Source organism: Fringilla coelebs (genome assembly GCF_963513975.1).
Source record: "Fringilla coelebs genome assembly, chromosome: 8".
Taxonomy (NCBI): domain Eukaryota; kingdom Metazoa; phylum Chordata; class Aves; order Passeriformes; family Fringillidae; genus Fringilla; species Fringilla coelebs.
Genome location: NC_140066.1, coordinates 30422274 through 30443705, shown reverse-complemented (window position 1 = coordinate 30443705; position 21432 = coordinate 30422274). Strand labels below are relative to the sequence as shown.

Here is a 21432-nt window from a genome sequence, read left to right as displayed (position 1 = left end):
CTAATCCTGCTTTGGGGTAGGAAGCAGATCAGGAAGTTTTCTTGGCTGTGATTCTTCAGCAAAATCAACAAATTCAAGTCTTCCTTTACCTGAAAGAGAAGGAAAAAAAAGAAAACCAGCTCATGTTTGCTATAATGGGGTTTGTTGTTCTCTGGTGCACACACAGATGTTTTGGAAACGCCACATGATGCTTACAAGACTGGACACACCTTTAGAAGTCTGGTCCTTCCTTAGAAAGGAAGAACACTTAGACTACAGGACCAGGACATGGTGCACTGCAGCCTGAGCTGGGATATTTACTGCATTTCTTTCCTCACTGATCATCCCACCTTGCTGCCTTCTGTTTTCCCCCTGCACTAGTGCTCTCCCCAGGTTCCCCCCAGCTGACTCTGCCCATTAGCCCCTGTCCCAGTGTTGATCCCATAACTGGCAGTTCAGCCACCAAAGCTCCCTGGTTTTTCCCGGCCCTGTGACTCCTTCCCCACCCCTGCCCTCAGCAGCAGCCCGGTGTCCCTGGCAGGAGGGGCAGTGCCAGGGAGGGGAGGCTGCTGTGCCCGGCCGGAGCAGGTCCCGGCTCTGAACGCCCCGGGACAGGGGCCGGGCAATGGCAGAGCCGGGCTCGATGCTCCTGAGCCCCGAGCCGGCTCCTCACCCACTCGGGGGACTCCTGATGGCCCAGAGTCACCTCGCAGCCATGAGCCACTTGGAGTGCCCTGGCTGGGCTCTCCTGGCTGTTCCCAGCCCAGCAAATGAGGAGCTCGGTGTGCAGCTCAGACCTGCTCCACTACTGCCCTGCTGTTGATTCAGCTACTGGATCTTATTTCTGCCAAGTGATTAACGGTGTCGGGGATTGTTGCTGTTTCATTTCATCAGATATAGGTCTAAATATTTGTCAGACTCGAGAGCCTTTGCTTAGAGTATACCATTTGAGGAAGCAATATATTAATACTGCTGAGGCAGTTAAAATTCATAGTTCTGTAATTCCCTATCTTATCTTTGAAAAGTGCATTCTGTGAAACCATTAGCAAAACAAATAATTTCTATGTTCCTGTTTTTTACAATGGTTATTTATGAGCAAGGGGGAGATTTCAAAAAGCTCAACATATTTTCAGTTTTAAAAAAAATTCAACTAAAAACTTTGCTGTATAGCGTGCATGTCAAGTGCTGCTACCCTATGTATAGAACACTGAAAATTATTACAAACAAGAGGGTAAAATGACTTAATTCTGCTTCGTGTTTCCTTTTCTTAGGCATAATACAATTCCTGCAAACCCTTTCCTTCCATTCTTCCTCTCCTTGTCTCTCTGCCTCCCCTTTAGACTGCATGTCTTTATTCTGGCTTGATTGATACCTGAGCAAGTGAGAAGTGCCTCTAATGAACTGTTAAGCATTTAACAGTGCCTTGGTACAGTGTAAAAAGAAGATGCAGATCCTGAAACAGGCAGGCAGATGCATACAAGTGGCTAAGGCTGAATGTGCATCGTCAACTTCGGATTTTCTTGGGTTTTATTTAAGGCTTACCCACGCAATTGTAGCTTTCCAAACAAATTTTGCTGGAAATGTAACATACAAAAGAGGGTTGTAAAATGAAGTTTTGTTAGCAATATATGTTTCGGGCCTCGAGGGAGGTGGGGTATTTGGCCTAAAATTCCATTTTGGCAGCTTTTCGACACATTATATGCACGGTTTTTTGTTTTGTTCCTTTTGCACCGTGGGCTTCAAGGCTCCAACCAATTAATTCTGGAAAAAAAAAGCTTAATGTAGGCTACTCCTCAAGAAGGGGTCTATTTTAACATTCAGTAAACAGATAATCCATTAGGACAACAATATACATTGTGGCAAGTGCTATCCTAGGCTTTTTTTGTCAGCCCTTATTTATAGCCTTTTGATTCCGCTTCCCTCCTGGGGTGCAGTTTCAATCATTCTCCCTCCAATCTTTGTGCCCGTATTCATGGCAGGCTGAAAACAAAGTAAGAAAGAAGCTCGTACGCAGCGCTCCATTCGCGGCCAGTTCCTCCTCTATAGCCAGCAGCCGGTTGTATTTGGCCACCCTTTCTCCGCGGGAGAGACCTCCCAACTTGAGGAACCTGGCACCCAGGCCCACAGCCTGCAACGAGAGAGGGCCCGTGGTAAAACTCCTCACTCGGCCAAGTGAAGTCATTCCCAAAAATTAAACACGGTATCCTCAGTCTAATTGAACAATCCTCGTCTCTCCGCTGAGAAAAACGGGGAAATAAAACCTCTCCGTGAAAGATCTGCCCGATGCAAACAGTAATTTTCGCTGGCATATGAAGTGAAATTTTATTTGCAAAAGATTAAATATAGTTGTGTTAAGGATATTTGCTTAAAATGTTGTTACTACGCAGGAATGTTGTAACTCACAGTTTTTTATAAACTAATGCAAGCAAATGGATCATACACACTTTTGAATATACTCCCTGCTTTGGCAAATTTCCTGTGTGCTCTCTTTACACTCAAAAGAATAACCATTCTCTGTGGGAAAAAAAACCCAACCCCCTAGAAAATCCCCATTTTGTAAAATGTTGTTTCTTTCTCAAGCACAAAAAGGCTTTCTCCTTAAAAAATAGTGCATGTTAAAAGCAGTATTTTTGCAATTCTGCAATTGAACAGCTTTCAATACTTACCAGATCCACGAGGCTCTCATCTGAAGATTCTCTATCTGGACTTCCTAATATGGAAATATGTCTTTGACCTATATATAACAGGAGGGAACACCTTCATTAGAGTATATTTTATTATCTGACACAGAAATTGTTTGGACTTCTCATTCTTTTTTTACCCTTGGGCTATCCAAGCTTAAATACAAACAGGAGTAAACCCCACCTGACAAAAATGTTAACTGTATTGCTATATTTGCTGTTTGCTACATTAGCATTCTGTTTTATTTTCAGATGGATAAGGGAACATCTAACATCCTGTCCTGGTCTCTGCCTCTCACTGATCTGTTTGATCAGGCTGTCCTATTTATTTTAAATGTGTTCCTCACTATAGTAATTATTTTTCTTCTATTCAAAACAGAATTTACCATCCTGACTGAATGGAATCTTTTAGTTGCTATTTACTCACTTTGATACAGCAATTCTGGGTGTTTTTAAGGAACAAGAAAAAAACTAAGCTACATTAAATTTGTCCATCTATTCCTTAGGTCTAAAAATGAATAAAGGAAATCTGATACAAAGAGAAATCTTACATATGAAGCTGCACAGGTTCTTAATACCACAAAGGCTCAATAATACGTAGTCAATAATCTATCCAAATGCACCTTTAAACAGTTTGCATGTGTCTGAATTTTTAAATTATTAATGCTAAAATTATTCAACATTGAGATGAACTGACTACATCTCTCTTATTTTCTTTAATTCTGATATCTAACTGCATGACACTTAGCTGCAGTGTCAAAGGGCACCCACGTTCAAAACATTCAGTGCATTAACTGCCAACAGTTGAAGCCTTGACTGCTGTTTTAAGCCCTTTGACAGGGATTTTTGAATCAAAACTTGAATTTCAGTTTCTTCTGACAAGTGCCTTCTAAATTAGAATTATTAAATACAAACATGTCATATTTACAGGTGTGGCTTGTAGGCTTTGGTTTCAGCCTTTCCCCCCTCTACTCACCATCCAGAATTCCAGTAAGTTCTATGAGGTCTGACACCGTGGTTTGGTTAATGTATTTTAGGACAACACCACTGCACATTGCTATGTTTATGTTTTTGTCAGTTTTGAGTTTGGAAATTTGCGTGGCAGCATCTTCAGCAATCAGGAAGCATTTGGAACCAAGGGCACGGCAGATGCTACTCCACTGTTCTCTGTCCTGCACAAACAAATTGAGCAAACAACTGGAGTTTAAGAAACTAAACTGAATGGAAACTATAATTGAGGAGGTAAAAGTTAAATAATAATCCGGGTTTAATCCTAAATATGCTCTTCATATAAACACACTACATTTTATACTGTATTTTAAATCTGCCTGCCTAAGAAAAACCTACCACTTGGATTTTCCTTGGGTTTTAAGATTTTGCTAGAAAACATAAATTTTAATCTGAAATTAATCAACACTATTTGTACAAAATATAGTTAAAATATTTAAATTAAATTAAGTGTAGGGGTGTGCTATTTTGATTTCCCTACTGACATTTATTTCTTTTTGATGGAACATAAAATATTTTTTTATTGTTTTATTCAAATTAATCATTTTTGTGTTACTATTTGATGTGTCATAGTTGTTTGAACATAAAATAATGAACAGGAGACATAGACTCAATGGCAGGACCCATAGGGAACAGAAGAATACAATGCTCTCTTTTCTAGCAAAGCTCCATTTTTCAGGGTCTTTGTTTCTTTACTTTAATGCATTGTCCACATGCTACATGGTCCAGGCTAAATAAAGGACAAGGGTATGTAAAGAATTTGAAAGAAGAATTTTACTAATTAATTTCCTTGCTTTGTATCCACAGAATGCAAACTTCTCACATTAAAAACATCTCTGTTTCATAATTCTGCCATTCTTGGTCTGTGGATTAGTTTTTTGTACTTATGTATTTGCAATCAACATCAGGTGCCATTCCTGTATGGATTTCAAGCCTGTGCATAAGAGAAAATGACGTTTTTGACACATGAACAAATGTTTAAATTTTAACAGAAAGTGGTCTGGTGTCTGGCAATGAATTATTGAATTGGTACCAGAACTAATCCTCAAGGATCTAATTACCAGGGGCAAAGATGGGGCATGGGTAAATCTTGGAGATTTGGGTGGAAGAGGAGGAGGAGGAGGAGGAGAGGCATTTCCCTTAATTCTGTACTCTGTGCCCTTCACTGTGTGCTGTAATTCTCCTGCTGATTCTCATCTTGCACATATTTTCCTTCATAAGAATTCTCAAGGAAGTTTGCAGCCCTGGCAGGAGTGGGGAATGACCTGGTGTTTTGGAACGTGGTAATTCAGGGAGACAAACTGAAACAACACAGGGAGGCAAGGCTAACCAGAGTGAGGTAATACTAAACACAGTTATTCAAAAAATGAACTTTTAAAGTTCCAGTTAAGGACAAAATCAGACGGATTTTGCAGTTCATCGTTTTTAGAATTATTGATCCAGACACTGGGCAGATTCACAAACGTCACTTTGCTTCTCCCTTCAATCACAGTCTTTATCTTTTGTTCATGAAAATGAACTCCCTGCATTTTTAAGAAGATAAAGTGAAATTTGACACCAAGAGCAAATTTTGTATTAAGTTGTGCAACTGCAGAATCTCAGTCTACAACTGTAGGTTCTGCAGCAATTAAGTTTTTATTCTTTTTTTTAACCTCATGTATAAATGTGAATATTTAAAGTTATACAATCTCTTTTATCCATCTATAGCTTGATAACATGCTTAATATTATTGTGCTTTTTTTGTTGGAGTTGATTGGCCACACTAATTAACTCCTCTAACTTTGATCATAGAGGTGTCTTACTCCCACCTGAAAAATTTCACCAAGCAATGCTTCCAGTGACAGGACTTTGGTTATAAATATCCATCACAAAGAAGTGCAGCAATAACATTCTGGTGTTTTTTGGGCTGAATATACAACAATGTTCAAATGTTTGCTTCTCCAGCATAATATAATATTGCATTACACATCAATTTTTGTAATACACTTGAATTTTGCAATTTCATCTTATAATTGGAATAGTGTACATGAAGAGGAAAATGTAATCACAATAACAGTGGTTTAGCAAGAAAAATCAGACTAAAAAAAAAGCAAATGCTTGTAATTCTTTAAGGTATGTGTACTGACTGTATTTTGTCAGGATTTTCCATCAGAAATCATGTAAAAAGTACTGAAAAATTTGGATATTGCCAATAAAATATATTAAAATAAATTGTTAGATGCATTTTCTAGTGATGTTTTTGTGCTTAAAAACCTGGAAATCAGAAGCTTTGTATTTTACATGTTTTGTAAAAATGAGAAAAAGTCAGTGATATGTCACTGAACAGTACCACCAGTTTTTAAAGGACTTCACTGTGGTATCTTACCTCTTTTCTTAAGGGATCTATTAATGCAATTATGAAGGGAAAATTATTAATCATTTCCACATACATGGCAACCATTTCATCAGGACTTTTGAATGTTCCAGTGAGTATTTCGTATCTTCCTTTACCCTAGAAAGCAAAGTAGAAAGCATGTAAGATAAGGAATTAGGACCCTGAAAAGCAGAGTGTACCCATCTCTGTGAAGGCAGGGCATTCACTCATCTGCCTCACCCTGTGTCTGAGTTGTCAGCACATTCTTACAGAAAACTCTGCCTAAAGTGACACTGTGGGCTCCAGTGGGCTCATACCAAAGGCTCTGAACAATGCCACTGCCAAAGAAAGAGAGATCTATTTCAGCATTTTTTAGGCAATGCTGCCAGTTTGACACAATTACAGCAAGAAGTTAGCAATATTTGACATTTTTATTGAATCTCGTGCGAAAAAAAAATCTCATTTTTCTCTCCCAAAAATAAAAGGGGATTTTTTCTCTCCTCATTTTCATGAAGAAAATATTGCTGGGGTGAGGAGTGCACCCTCAGTTCTCAAAAACAAGACAGTGCCTTTCCCTGCTTCTTTCCCCTTAAAAAAAAAAAAATAGACTAATTTAAAACCAGTCTCATCATTCTGGGAAGCACTAACTGCAGCCTGGGAGGAATTTTAAGGGCACACTGTAAAACTGTGCCAAGATATCCACTGCTTTAGTGGCTTTGACAGTACAACAAGAGAAAGTTACAGAATTACTGGTCATTCAATGGTTAAGATTTTGCACATTCTGGTATAGAACACAGATATCAAAGCCAGGAGAGCAACTGCTTTCACAAAAGATATTGGTAATGGAAGCTTTGGCACTACAGAACAACCCAACACACAAAAGCTCATGAGGTACTAAATGGAATTGGAAGTTCCTTTTTCTGCTTAGCAAAAACCCTGAGTGATCATGGAATAAGGGGCAAGAACTGTAAGACTTTATCAGGAGATAAAAAGATTTTGTCAAATAAAAACATTAAAAAACTGATATTAAAACATTAATGTTGATGGACAATGAGATGGGCACTAATGTGTATATAAACATACCATAGTAAAAATACAAGCAAATGTTAGGATAGTTTGAAGAAAACAAGAGATGTAGCTTAATATAATGGAAAAACAAACAGATTCAGCCAGAATTTATAAATGCAGAGATAATTCTGTTTGCTTGATTGCTACCTTTAAAAAGGGAGTAGGAGCTTGTAGGTGAGTCTGCAACATAATAGTAATAATGTTAACTAACAGATACATTTATTTAAAGCCCAAGAAAATAGAAATTGAAAAATAACTTACATAATCCATTAATTCATGAGCAGCACAATTTATTGCTAAGTACATGTCTGTTCCCAGCTCCAGACCTATATTGTTGCAAGCTGTTTGCACTTGGAGCAGCAGTTGTTCTAGACTATCATATCCTGTTATCAGGCAGCCTAAGTGTGATATTCTTTTTAAGGATTGCTGAAAGCAAAACAAGAAGAATAATTTTATTTACACACATAGTTATTATACATATTTATGGGCTTTTTTTCATTGTCATTTCAGTCTGCATTTAGTCATCAAATTATAGATTTGTTCTCACAAATCTCCTTAATGGCTTTAAGGACAATTGTCTAGGAAAGAAAGAAGGATTATCAAGCTCTAATGAGCAGAGAGCAATAGTCCTTGGAAATATGTCTACACATGCAGATCTCAAGTCTTGTATGGCTAGCACTGGTTTTAAAAATGATATTAAAGGCACTTTTAACAACCACTGGGTTGCCATAAATGCTCTGGTGCTATGGACCAACTCTTTGCCACAAAAACATATTCTACAATTTTAAATAGCTTTTACTCATTAATCCTCAATTACAACTTTGATATTGACTCTGGAGAGTGTTCAAGAAACCTCAAGAATCTCCCAAGACTTCTAAAAGGAACAAATTTCATAGAGGGGAAATACCTCCAGGCCAGCTGCACACACTGGTCTGCTTCAGGGACAGTATTGCTGGACATCAGCCACATTTGCAAGTATTGAGCAAATATTTCATGTATTTCCTTCTGTTGTCAGTTTTTCTGTAGGTATTCCAAACACTGATCTTTAACTTTTGAGTCTGGGAATTCTGGATTATAAAGATGCAGCAACAGACAGCAAAAAAAAAGCTGCAGTCTTCCTGCACTTCAGATGGAGGTTAAATCTGCAGTTTCATGTGGTTTTCAAGATGTCCATATGCTGTGCCTTGTTACATTCTGTTAAAAGCATTGTTTATATGTATAAAACCAAGTTTTTTTGTCTAGTTTTCACTTCCTTAACCTAAATAAATCTCTCCTTTTTTTCCCTCACAAAAAAGTTCAAACTAACTTGGTGCCTTTATCAGTTTTAAATTCAATTTCACTACTGTCTCCTTTAGTTTTCTCCTACTAAAATAAATAGATTTTTTTTTCCAGAGAATCTAATGCATTGTTTCCTTGTGTATATCTTACAGAAATATTCTACCTTCTGATTGCAGTACATATTGTGGTACTGGTATGGAAACTACCCACCAGGAAAACATTGGCCAGCATCTTCATGATGATGAGTTTTTTGTTGTTTTAGCAACAATAAAATAGGAAAGCTTTTGTTGATCCTTTCTTTTTATATTCACAACAGTAATGACTTTCACCTGATAATATTTAAATCATCTCAGAATGAAGAGCAACACCTACATGGCATTTCCATCCCACTGTCTGGAAAACTCATCAACAAACTACCAGTTTTGAAGGGATAAAAAAGATCATTTGAGGCATGCAAAATAATGTCCTGTGGAATATTGTGAGTGCTGCCCTTTAGCTACTGGTTTGTATCTGCCAAAGGCTCAGAGGATGTTATCTACAACCTCAGACTGGACCTGGGCACTGAATGCAGCAGGATAAAGAGGGGAGTTATGCTCCCAGGGTTGGGAAACAGCACAATCCATAAATCTTACAGGTAACAGTTTTACGGTCTACACAATCAAAAGTTCTCTGCTGGTGCTACAGGCCTGCAAAATGCTCATTTGGATAAATTACCAGGATTTCTATCTGAGAAAAATTATCAGATCCCAGAAATGTCTCTGTTTCCTCTGCTGCCCCCAAAGGGAAGGTATAGTCAGAAGAATTTAAATTATTATGTAAAATATGAGCATTTGGAATATTTAAGTCTTGCCTTGACCTTTCCAAAATGGTGAAGTAGATTAATGCTTCCTTTCTTAAGAACACTGTAAGTTCACTGCTGCTGTTAATACCTTGTTGAAGGCTTAGAGATAAAATCTCTTTTCTTACCTGAGCTTTTAGTCCTCTTCCTCTCCTACTGTCTGCTCGTGAACTAGGCTGTTGGGAGTGAAAGAAGATAGAAATCAATTCCATGGAAGAAAAGAGAAAAGAAAATATTAGATTGACTGAATTTTGGTCAAAAGAGACCAAATATTTCAGTTAGGAAATAGCTTTCTTAAATAGTTTAATAGTTTTATTTTGTGGTAGTTAGTAATTTAAAATGTTTATTTTAGGTGGACATCTGTCCAACCACCATTTGTTTTTCAAGACATTCTTACCCAGTCCATCAAAAATAAAGGGGATCTCAAAAATGAGAACCTAGACTCTGTACTTGGAGAAACACAACAACATTGCTTTCCAAAAAGCGCATGCACACACTGAGACAGATTTACTGCTACAGTAATAGTACCTGGAATAAAATATGTTCTGTGTGAGAGGTGTGGCAAGGTCAGAATATATATTGTATATGCCCTCCTATACCATTCACTCCCTCCCAGTATATTTCTGAAGGCAAACAGAAAGCCTTATGCTTAGGACAATGATTTGTTCTAAATTTTCTGCTTTAGTATCACCAAATGGCCAATGTTTTATTCATCTGTCAGAGAAACACACCCTCTATTCTGTGTCATAGGCCTGTAACAGGCCAAGTGTTCCATGAGGATGTTTAAAAGGATAAGGGTAGTAAAAGATCAAATGAAGTAGATCTCACTGTAAGAACACATTTTTTATTGTACCGTTTTGCCTGGAGACTCCATCTTTCTGATAATTTCTTTCTGAATTTCCTGAACTCTTTCTACGCCCTGAAATTAAATAACAGTAATCTTCAAAAGAAAGTTACATTAACTCATTTTAGCAGCTGAAATCAGAAGAGAGACAACAGTCATTCTAAATGCAAATTTTAATATAAAGTCTTCAAAAAAGCTAAAACCATTACAGACTCCTTAATACAATCTCTCCATCCACAAAATGCAGTTATGTCCAATGATAAAGGGTTAGCAGCAGTGGAATAAGCAGGAATATTTGATTATGGGATGTCAAGGAAAGCACTCTCCTCCCCAAAAGCAGCCCTTCAGATATCTAACAAGTAAAAAATATCTGGGTCTGCATTTATGTCTGAGAAGTGGGAAGGTGATAATCCCTGTTCCCATCTGTAACTCTGCCTAAGACTTCCTAAACTCTGACAAGACTGAGTGCATTTACCTTCAGAATACTCCCAAGTAACAGGAAAAAAAAATCACTGTCTTGATTTTAAACATTGGGGAACACTCCAATTAAATGAATTCATTGCTTTTAATGCAAGGCTCTTTTTCCTTTTCAGCTGAGCTAGTAAATGTTGGATGTGAACTTCATAAAGGACATTTCAGATTTTCTCAAACTGTGCCAGTAAAGGAATACTGAAGGGGGCAGAAGTCAGTCACAGCTGGCAACAACACAAGACAAACAGCTTCGAGTTCTGCACTGCAGCAAACACCTTCCTCCTCTCCCATGGGCACTGGGAGGCATCCTGGCTTTGAATGGGGCAGAATTAGGGACCTTGTTAACAGCTCTGGGCGACAAACCAGGAAAGTTAAAGGAAAAGCAAAAAGAAAGAGAATCGAGCTCAGCTATTTGTTCAGGTCAGCAGCACACAAAGTAGAAATCAGAGCCCTAATGGAGGCATCTTGTGCAGATACATTCTTTAATGCAACACATGGCTAAACAAAAAGGGAGAGGGCTGATTCCATCTGTCTCATCCATCCTTCTTGCTCTTTGCATTCCCTTCTAGTGTCACAATTTCATTTTAAAGCAACTTATTCCCAAATATTTCATGCTTTCCTGTGAAATTGTTATGGGTTGTTTTGTATGCTATATCAAACAACTGGCAATATTTATAATCTATTGCTGCAAAATTTATTATTGTGTAACACAATTCCTTGACATCTTCTTCAATGCACTGATTTTTCCTTTATACAAACATCCATTTTTAACTTAAATCTTCATGGTTCTTCTTTTAAATCATCTTTTTACTTAATTTACATTTTTGCTAATGTTATTAGCGTTAAACTTCTGCACTAACATCTGTTAAAACTTTGGCCTTCTAAGCTAACAACAACTGAAAAATATAGTTTGTAAGGACTATATTCAAAAGACCTATATATTTATGTATATATGTAGTTAGTATGATGCCTTTGGAATACATTTATTTAAAAAAAGGAAACAGTACCTGCTGGAGTGATAACTCAACGGATGGTATAAGCATAACTTCTTTGACTAATTTCAGTTTTGTAGGTGAATTTTTTTCACAGTTCAACGCAGTAATCATTGGGAGTGGTAGTGTCATTTCTTTAGGTGATTCCTGTCATTGGGAGTGCCAGGTGAAAATAAAAACGTGAACATCAGAATAATTTCTTATATATTTTAGTTATGGTACAGGGTTCAAACAGGGGCAATGGTGTTAAGGGTGTATTCTATGAGGCAAATTTAATAACACTGTCACAACTGGCTGCAATAATTATGATAACTGGGACGAAATAAACCAAATGACCAAAGCCAGATGTACCTTGTGTTTCAGCAGTGCAGTATGTAAGTACAATGGGACACGGCTGACGGTGGCCCCAGCCTTTGCTATGGCAAGTGATGCTCCCCCAATGGCCAAGCTGCCACACAGCACTGGCTCAGCAGGCTCTGCAGGTGGGATGGAACTCCCTTCCATTGACACCTTCTTTCCTATAACACAGAGAGTAGTAGCTAAACATTTTCTTGGTTCTAAATATATGCTTGTGGATCAGAGTTATGTGAGTAAATATGGTATTGTCATTTCAGTGTGTACTCAATGCACTAAAAACCAATAATTTATTTTTTTAAACTTAATTTTGTCAGCTGTTTTATATGGAATGACCTTGTAAGTAAGAAGAGTACCTGTCTTCACTCTGGTTTCAAATGCATTTCAGGTCTGTTTCTTTTGAAATACGTATTTTTATTTATCTGTGTTTGACTCCAACAATATTATATCATTTTTCAGGTTCCTTTCAAAAGCATGTTTTCAAGCTTCTTTATTGTGCTCCTTAAATGCTTGGATTTTGCATAAAAAATGGCAGATTACATTACAACCTGACTAGGAGTACAAACACCTGACTTAATCCAGTAATGACTGTGAGAAAAAATTCAGGCCTATTACAATTGGAATTCCCAAAGAGAAAAAAGGTCTTTTAAATATTACACATTAAATTTTCATAAAAATTTATTTCCCTTTCAGATACAATAACTTCATCCAAAATGCTTTAGACCAAGCAGTTCCCACTACCATATTTATTTGCCTACACTGCTTACATGAACATTTAGAGGGAGCACCTGCTGAAGCTGCAATAAGTGATCTGATTCCCAAGAATCATTGCATTGGGGACTGCTTGATATTGGCTCCAAATGGCACTGAGTCTAACAATAATACTGCAGTCAATGCCACAATTAGTGAAAACACATAATAGATGTATCAGCAGAAGCTTGACTCAAGTATCAAATACACCACAATGATATCTGGATGGACCTGACTACTGCAGAAGTTAAATATCAGGTGAAAGGTGAACTTACTGTGCACAAATCCAACATATGAAGTGGGAGGTATTTTACTGACAGTATATGCTAGTTGCAACTAAACTGATAATAAATAATAATTTGCCAAAATTTTCTGTCCTTCCAACAAATGACAACAACCCTTTTTTGTCTGAATTTAATGCATGGATGGTGATAACATATGGTGTTTTTTAATTTGGGCTGTTTGGTTTTGGCTGTGTATCCTTACCTTGTTTTTCTAGTCTCAAACAATTTTTTCCTTTTTCCTCTAGTAGGATGTTGCTTACTTCCTTTTACTCTATACTACCCCTTACTCCCATCTCATCCTCTTCTTTCATTCTCTTTTGCTTTTCTCTGTATTTCCTCATTTTCTCAGTGTTAGAAGGAAACTTTCCTTCCTCTTTCAATTGTTTTCAGCTTCTATCTTAATTCTATTTCCTTTTTACTACTCAGTTCTGTGATTTCCTTTTCTTTCCTTATCATTTTCATTTTCATTCTTCATTTGCATCCTCCTCCATTCTTATTCCTCACTCTGAAGAATAATAACCTCCTGTCTAAACCAACTGTAAAACAAAGGCAGAAACTGTTCAACCAAAGCCTGTGAATGATGAGGAAACTGTATTTTCCCCTCCCTCATTTTACTGCAGAAACTGCTGTGATCAAAAAGGTCAGGAGAGAGTAACCAAACCCTTTGAACATGAGACAGGGTGTCTTTTAGGATCTTTTTCAATATCTGTATTGCAGAAAATATTAAAATTAAATAAAGTAAAACCTGGTTTTCGTCCCTTTTTTTGCTTAGGTGTTGCGGCTGAACGGTATGAAGCAGGGGAAATGACTTTTGCTGCTTCTTCTTCCTCTTTCTTTTCTTTTTCTTGCTTTTCAATTTCAATTTTTTCTTCTACCTTGTTTGCAAAGTATTCACTGAGGGAGGATGCATAAAAATTACTGGGTCAAAATTTTGTTAGTCATGTAACATGTAGACAGATGTGATGCAGGGTAAAGAACATGCTAGGAGGTAAAATGCTTGTATTTGAGCTACTGCCAAAGAATCTGCGTGAAGCTGGAGAAGTCCAAAAATTTATTATATCATTCTTTTTTGGTAGTCATCTGCAGCACTGATTAAACAAAAAAGGACCACAAGGATTGCAAACCTTAGTAGAAGCTTTGCAAATGACTCTGGTTTGAAAGTCAGCTCTGAGCAGACAGTCTGAGCATGAAGGATTTATCTCCTTTGCATGGGTAGGAACAGATCCTGTCATGATTTCATGACATCCATCAGCTTGGCTGAGGTTAAGACAGTAGGTGAAATGAATTTCAATTACATGCATGAAGTGAAATCTTCACCCATGGGTCACAGAAAGCCAATTCAGGCACACTGAGTATGTGAGATACATAAAGTAGTGTAAACAATGCATTACAATCTTATTTAGACTCACTTTCCAACTGAGTCCTTATTCCCTTTATCAAGGTTTTTCTAAATCTAGTCCACGTGGAAGGCAATTAGGTCTGCTTGCTACAGCCTGTGTTCAGTGTTCAGCCTAAAACAGCATGTTTTTTACATCATAATTATGAAAAGCAGGCAATAATGTAGTGAAATGGCTCTGAGACAGACATTATATCCTAAAAATATTTTTTTAAAAATTAGAAAACATTGAATATTCTACATGTCTTTCATTATAATATAAATTAATGGTGACTATTTCAAATATTCAAATGCAGTAATTTTCATACTATGCAAGACCTACCCAAGCATCTTATCAGCTTGACACTGGTCAGTAGGGTCCAAGTCCCTTAACATTGTGTTCAGTGAGTCACTGACCCATTCCACAGCAGTAAGAACAGACTCATTTCTTTCATCCTCATCAGCTTCAATTGTTTCAGGTAAAGCATTTTCAGGTATTTGAGAATGAGTAGCCATTACAATGGAACAAATCCTCTAGAAAAAAACAAACAAACAACAACAACAAAAAACCCCCCAACAAAACAATGTAAAAGGGTTAAAACACTATTTCATTTCTAACTTGGAAATGTCATTTGAAAGACTAAGAGGTATGTGCTTACCAACTCTACAAGTACATATCTCCAAATCTATTTGCTCCACTTGTCTTTTCTCATCCAGCACCTTCTTTTTAGGCTCTTATACTTTGGTAATTGCAGACATTATTCAAGCTTTTTGACCTAAAATTATAACTACATAGGCAAAACCCCTCTGACAGATCTGCCTTATGCTATCAGAATAGAATGGAGTTATTTTAAGGACCACACAGTCATTAGAACACCTTTTTATTGCAGCTCTTGGTAGCCTGTTGTACCATGATTCATCAGCATTCATGCTTAATGCCATCCCTCATGATCAATTACTTTTGTCTTACTTAGATAATTCCAACCTATCTTTCTGTACTGATGAACAACAAATGATATTAAGAAAATTCACTTAAAGGAAGACATAATTTACAGATTTCCCACAGTTGCCTGCATTAACAGTATTAACTTTATATCCTGTGAATATCTATGAGGTTACATGTAATTCAAGAATTAAGTGAACCAGAGTTCAACTGAGGGAAAGTAGAAATAATTACTCCACAATAGCTAGAGCAGCAAAGATGAAGTTTGAATATTTCAGGTTGGGGAAGAGATGAGCCATCAATTCTGCACTGCAGGTGCTAAATGGGTATGTTTGACTTTACTGTCACCCACATCAGCCTATTAGCTCAATGTAAAAGAAGTGCCTTTATCTATACTGTTTTTCAGCTGTACTGTATTTTTCTGAAAGTGCCCCACAAAGAGAAATATAAAGATCTGAAAATTAAAGAAAAAGGTGAAATGAAAGTGAACATATAAGGTTAGTATGGGGTGTAAGGAAAACCTCCATGATCATTAAGATTAAAAAAAAAATAATATACAGAGATACATTATCAGGTCCCACTCACAAAATATTGTATAATTTCTGAAAAATAAAGCTTTCATAGCTGCTGCCACTGTCTAAATTTTCATTACACCATTTTTTCCAAGTTACAACACTCAACTGGGATTTATGTCTTGTCATAAAGATGGAAAATAAAATGTTGCTTGGGATGTGAGAAGAATAGTACCTCTCTCAGATATTGTCGTAGTAAAATAAATAAAACAAGAAGAAGCAGCTCATACCTTCTCATAGTTTTTAACTGTACAGTAAATTTCCACTTCTAATGTTGGCTCACCAACTCCATCAAGAACTTTTCTTCCAACTAATTTGCATATTACTGGAGCTTTTGAAAATTTAGAAAAGTAGTTAGCCTTAAATGGAAGAGAAAGAACTCAATTAAAAGTCCATTTCCAGGCAAAGAGGCTTGTATTCCATTAAATACCTTAAAATCAAATCCACCACTAAACAAATCCACTACAGGTCTCTTCCAACCCAGCATATTCTATTATTCCATGATTTGTATGTTCCAGCAAGCTTTGAGCCCTTTGAGAAAGTGGAAATTATGACTTCTGGTAGGCAGAGTCCTCATTCTTCTTCCAACATGGTCTTTACTGGGCCTGATGAACTATCATAACTCAATACATTTGGGTCTGTGTTCATAGTTAATAAACACTAATGTTGGTTTAGAAAAAAAGATTGTATTTTCACCTGAGGTTTCTACATACTTCCTTATTAGCTTCATTATTTAATCCAGTATTGGAGAGGCACCAAACCATGGGTTATCACGTGGGGAAAGTACTAAACACTTAGGGCTACAAAGAAGAGGAACAAGCCAACTACCAAGCAAAGCAAGGAAAGGTGTTCCAGTCCCTTCCACTGATGATGGCAAAACACTTGGAGGTGGGAAACAGTGTAAGATGGAATGAAATATTTCCATCCCACAGCCACTCTCCCATCAAAGACCATACTAGAAATCTTTTTTTTTTTTTTTTGAGAGCCACTCACTATTCTAGTATCAGCAATTCCATTATTGCCACTAATTGAAGTTTCATTATGACTACTCTCAGCAGTATTTTGCCGAGCAGGAACAGATAAAATTGGTCTGATTCTTGACCCTTCCATGGGGGCCCATTTGCCTTTCACGAGCAGCTGCAGTGTGAACAGCACCCAGCCTCTTGTCGCTGCTGACCAGGGAGTCATCCCTGCTGAGCAGCAGTTTTGTTAGGGACAAACACTAGTCCATCTGTGGAATACTTTTTTGTGTCGAGACAAGCAAGCAGCAGAGGCCAAGAAGCCCGGCTGCTGCGGACATGCACAGCAACCAGCTGCCACTCGCCACAAACACAGAACCACAGCAATCCTTGCCCGGGCCAGGGCACAAACCACTGAACTGCCACCACAGACAGGCCGAGCTCCTCGCTGCACGCCCTGGCTGAGGGCAAGGGCCGGGAGGGGTCCCGGGCAGAGGCCGGGCACGGCAAAGGCAAGGCAAGAGCACGGGCACGGCGAAGGCCGGGCACGGCGGGCACCCACACGGTCCCTCCGCGGGGCCCGGAGAGGCCGCTCCGCTCCCGCCCTGCTGCTTCCCCGCCCCGCGCTACCAGCTCCCCGTAGAGATCCTCGGGGCGCAGCGGGAACAGGGCGTTCAGCGCGTCCTCCATCCGCTCCGGCACCCGCTGCCCTTGGTAATACTCAGCCGCCTCCCGCCGCAGCCGCCGCCGCTCGCCCGCCTCCATCGCGGGGCCGCGGCCGCTGCCGGGCAACGGAGCCAGGGAGCGCCCGGCCCTTCCCTTCCCCCGCTGCCCGCCAGCCCCAGGGCGGGCCGGCGGCGCCTCAGGGCGCTGTGCCCGACTCCACGTTCCTGGGGCTCTGCTCCTTCAGGGAACGCCCGGCTGGGGCAGAGCTGGTTCGGTCTGGGCCGCTGTGGTTCCGCGGTGCCGCGTGGTGCTCGCACTTCCCTCAGAGCCCGGTCACCGCCTTCCGAGTCGGGACGCCCCGAGCAAGCGCTGCTCGGTTTATAAAAGCCTCCGAGCAGCAAAACTCTGTGAGATTATGGTTCTGAGAGAGGGACAGGCTGTGGTTTGGGAAATGTCTGGTGAAGACGACGCTGCAATACGCCCGCAGTAACTCCTACGTTTGAAAGCCCTCCATTTTCAATGAAAGGAAACATTTCGCGACCTAAATGATCATTTTTAGCCCGCAATTTCCCACAAAAACTTTCACTTTCTTACACTGTTCACTGGTAATTTTGTTGAAGTAACTGAAAATAGAGATACTTAAAAGCTGTTAGCTGCACACTTCCCCAGCTCTAAAATCAATATGTGTGGACCTTTGCTCATTGTGTGCTCACTTCTCCAGGTGGGGTGATAATGAAGAAAAATCCCCAAGGAATCATTTTCTTTTCCTTTCACATCCCTTAGAAACACTATGGTACCTCTCCAGAGATTTAAACCCTCTTTTTTAAAAAGCTGTTTCCTCTGAAATAGTTTCTAAACTGACACTACCTGTTCCTTGAGGAGAGTGGGTAGCGAATGCCTCATTAGATTTTCTTGCTGCAGGAGGAGTTGATGCGGTGGGTGGCTGCTCCTTTGGGCACACAGTTGCCTCAGGAGGGGCTTGTGCAGTCAGAGGCCTGGGTGGCAGTAGTCACATAGTGCCAGACATTTATTTGTCACATGCACGGGCTTGCCCCAGAAAGCTCCAGTTTAATTAAATGGTCCTGGAAGAACAGGCTTGCCTAGGATTATGAGGAAGGCTGATCTACTCAATGGCTGTTGTGCCTCTGTTCACTCCAAGTGTTGCAGCTCCGCTACCTAAGTTGCAAAAGGAAAGTTAAGGATTGAGAGAACAAAGGGGCAACAGTGTTGGCACCTGAGGGAAGAGTAACTGATGTCATCTGCCTGTACCTGTGCAATGCATTTGACATTGCCAGCACGACATCCTTTTCTCTGAACTGGAGAGATGGATTTGATGGATGGACCACTTGGTAGATAAGGAATGTGCTGGATGGTCCCGCAGAGAGGTTTGTGGTCAATGGCTCAGTGATCAAGGGGAGGGCAATGACAACAGGCATCCTCAGGGGTCAGTGTGGGACTGGTGCTGTTACCCATCTTTGTTGGTGACGCTGACACTGGGACTGAGGCACCCTCAGCAAGTTTGCCAATGACCCTGAACTGACTGGTGCTGGAGGGAAGGGGCATCCTCCAGAGGGACCTGGACATACTGGGGAATTAGGCCCATATCATCCTCATGAAGATCCAAGAGGCAAGTGCAGGGTCCTGCACATGGGTTGGGGCAATCTCAAGCACAAACACAGGCTGGACAGAGAATGTGTTATGATTGGATTAGGGAGAGATGCCTAATGAAGGTACCAATGGGACCGTATGGCGACAAGAGATAGAAGAGGTCGAGAGAGAGAAAGAGCAGAAGAAAATCTGTTGGAACTAGATGATCTCTGAGGCCCTTCCCAAATGAAACCATTCTGTGATGCTAGAGGATGTGTGGATGTGTATTTTAACTTGATATTATTGTTATAATAATAATAATAATAATAAATTTTTTTCTACTACTATTTAATCTTCCTCTTCTTCTTCTTAGCATTTGCTTCTACCACTATTTTTTCTTCTACATCAGCTTGTTCTTACATTTATTCTTTATTCTTTTTATTTCTTTCCTTATCCTTATCCTCCTCTCTTCTAAGTTTTGGGGGAGTATGTGCAAATGTGGCCTCAGCAGCTCAGTCTGTGGGCTATGGCCTCCCCCAGGCTGAGCCTGGCCCAAGCTAATTTTCAGGACATCTGCTGAGTTTGGCTTTCTTGTAGACACATTCTTCTCCCTTAGTCTTGTTTCCTTGTCCCCTAGACTAGAGGTAATTGAACAATAATATCGTATCTGAAGTTCTGTTAGCTTAAATCACAGCGCAAAGTTGCAGTCAGATGGAGGAGGGGTGGGCTTGGGTGGTCTCAGCCTCTTTATACCATTTCCATAATGGGCAGACCTCCTTCATAACAGTGTTTAGGTCATTACCCATAACATTTCAGTCTCTGACACTGCTGATGTGTCCAGAGTACCTGTGAGGCTTTGGACGCAGTGCCACACGGCAGACACCCTGAGCCCTGCATTGCAGAGCCCTGGCTTTGGAGAGTGGGCTGTGCAGGGCATGAGCAATAGGCCGGATGGACACAGCCAGGGAGCTGTGGTCAGTGGCTCCATGTCCAGCTGGAGGCCAGGGATGCAGGGTGTCCCTCAGGGCTCTGCCTGTCCTTGGCCCCAGGGCTCTTGGATGGCTTTGCCAGTGACACAGGGAGTGGATGGAGCTCCCCTGGAGCATGGCGTTTGCAGGGTACAGGGAGCTGGGCAGGGCAGGGGCTGAGCAGGAGCACTTGGGGTGTGATGGAGGAAAAGCTGAGCCTGAGTCAGCAATCTGTGCTGCCAGCCCAGAAAGCCACCCCTGGGCTGGGCTGCATGAAAGGGCTGAGGAGCAGCAGGTCAGGGGAGGTGATTGTGACCCAGGTCAGATTGTGGCCCTCTAGTCCATTGTTTGAGACCCCCCTGGAGCACTGCAGCTGTGTCTGGGGGCACAGCATGAGGAGGATGTGGGCCTGTTAGAATGAGTTCAGAGGAGAGCAACTGAGATCCTCAGAGGGGTGGAGAACCTCTGTTTTGAGGAACAGGCTGAGAGTGTTGGCCTTGTTTAGCCTAGAGAAGAGAAGACTCCAGGGGAACTTTAGAGCCCTGCCAGTACCTAAAAGGGCCCCCTACAAGAATGATAGGGAGAGGCTTTTTACAAGGGTATGCAGTGATAGAAGAAAGGGCAGTGGCCTCAAACTGAAATGAATACAGATTAAATACTAGGAAGAAATTCTTTGCTGTGAGGCTGGTGAGGCATTGGCCTCACAGTGACGCTGTGGATGTCCCCTCCCTGAAAAAGAAGAAATCTGCCAGGTTTGCCTTAAGTGAAGCAATGAGATGAAGCAGAATGATACTCATTTAATAACCCTGCGCTCTTGTTTTCAATAAACTGTTGGAAATACTAGTAGGGAGTCTCTCAGGTATTTATCATTTTTGTTTCCTGATCAGTGAATGTTACATGAATTATCTGTATGGCCATGTAATTTCCATTAACAGTAATAGTAATTGTAAGCATGTAGAAAGAGGGTGGCTTATCCTATGATCCTCCCTATTACAAAGTAGTTAACTGATTAAGGTTAGGATACCACAAGCCACTTCATACCATCCGTGAACTCTCTGCAACCCCATTATCTTCATTAGGCTTGTGTGGGTGTAATTAATTGGTGTTTAGTTACCAGTTGTATTGAATGAAAAGAATTTAGTTCTATTTCTCTTAGTTTTATTGGCCCCATGGTGCTAACAGGCTAAAGTGTAATTAAAAACTCTCTAATCAAAGTATATGTAACAAGAGCCAAGGAACAAACCCAGTGAGGAAAAGCCTATGATTGGTGTGACTCTGGCCTTTGAAAAATGTCTGGGTACTAATGACACCCTGTTGTAGTTCTTTTTTATTGTTGTTTTTAAACACTGAAGATACTTCACTTATAGCAACACATACATTAAACCCCATCTGTATAATTGCAATCATGGCATTCCTAGGGGTGACATCATATTTTAATGTCTTCTCAGCAGATTTTGCCCCA

The 21432-nt window shown here is 40.0% G+C and overlaps 1 protein-coding gene across 1 annotated transcript; it reads right to left on the bottom strand.

Annotated features, from left to right (window-relative positions):
- Positions 1-17514, bottom strand: ENO4 (enolase 4; the record flags this gene model as incomplete). The annotated part of the gene is made up of 14 exons (XM_084210379.1): positions 1-89; positions 1990-2107; positions 2646-2713; positions 3637-3832; positions 6034-6159; positions 7351-7515; positions 9334-9381; positions 10059-10124; positions 11528-11659; positions 11864-12030; positions 13646-13794; positions 14619-14809; positions 16021-16149; positions 17380-17514. The coding sequence occupies 14 exons, from the start codon at positions 17512-17514 to the stop codon at positions 1-3; spliced, it is 1779 nt and encodes a 592-aa protein (XP_084066505.1).
- Positions 17515-21432: the final 3918 nt, after the last annotated feature.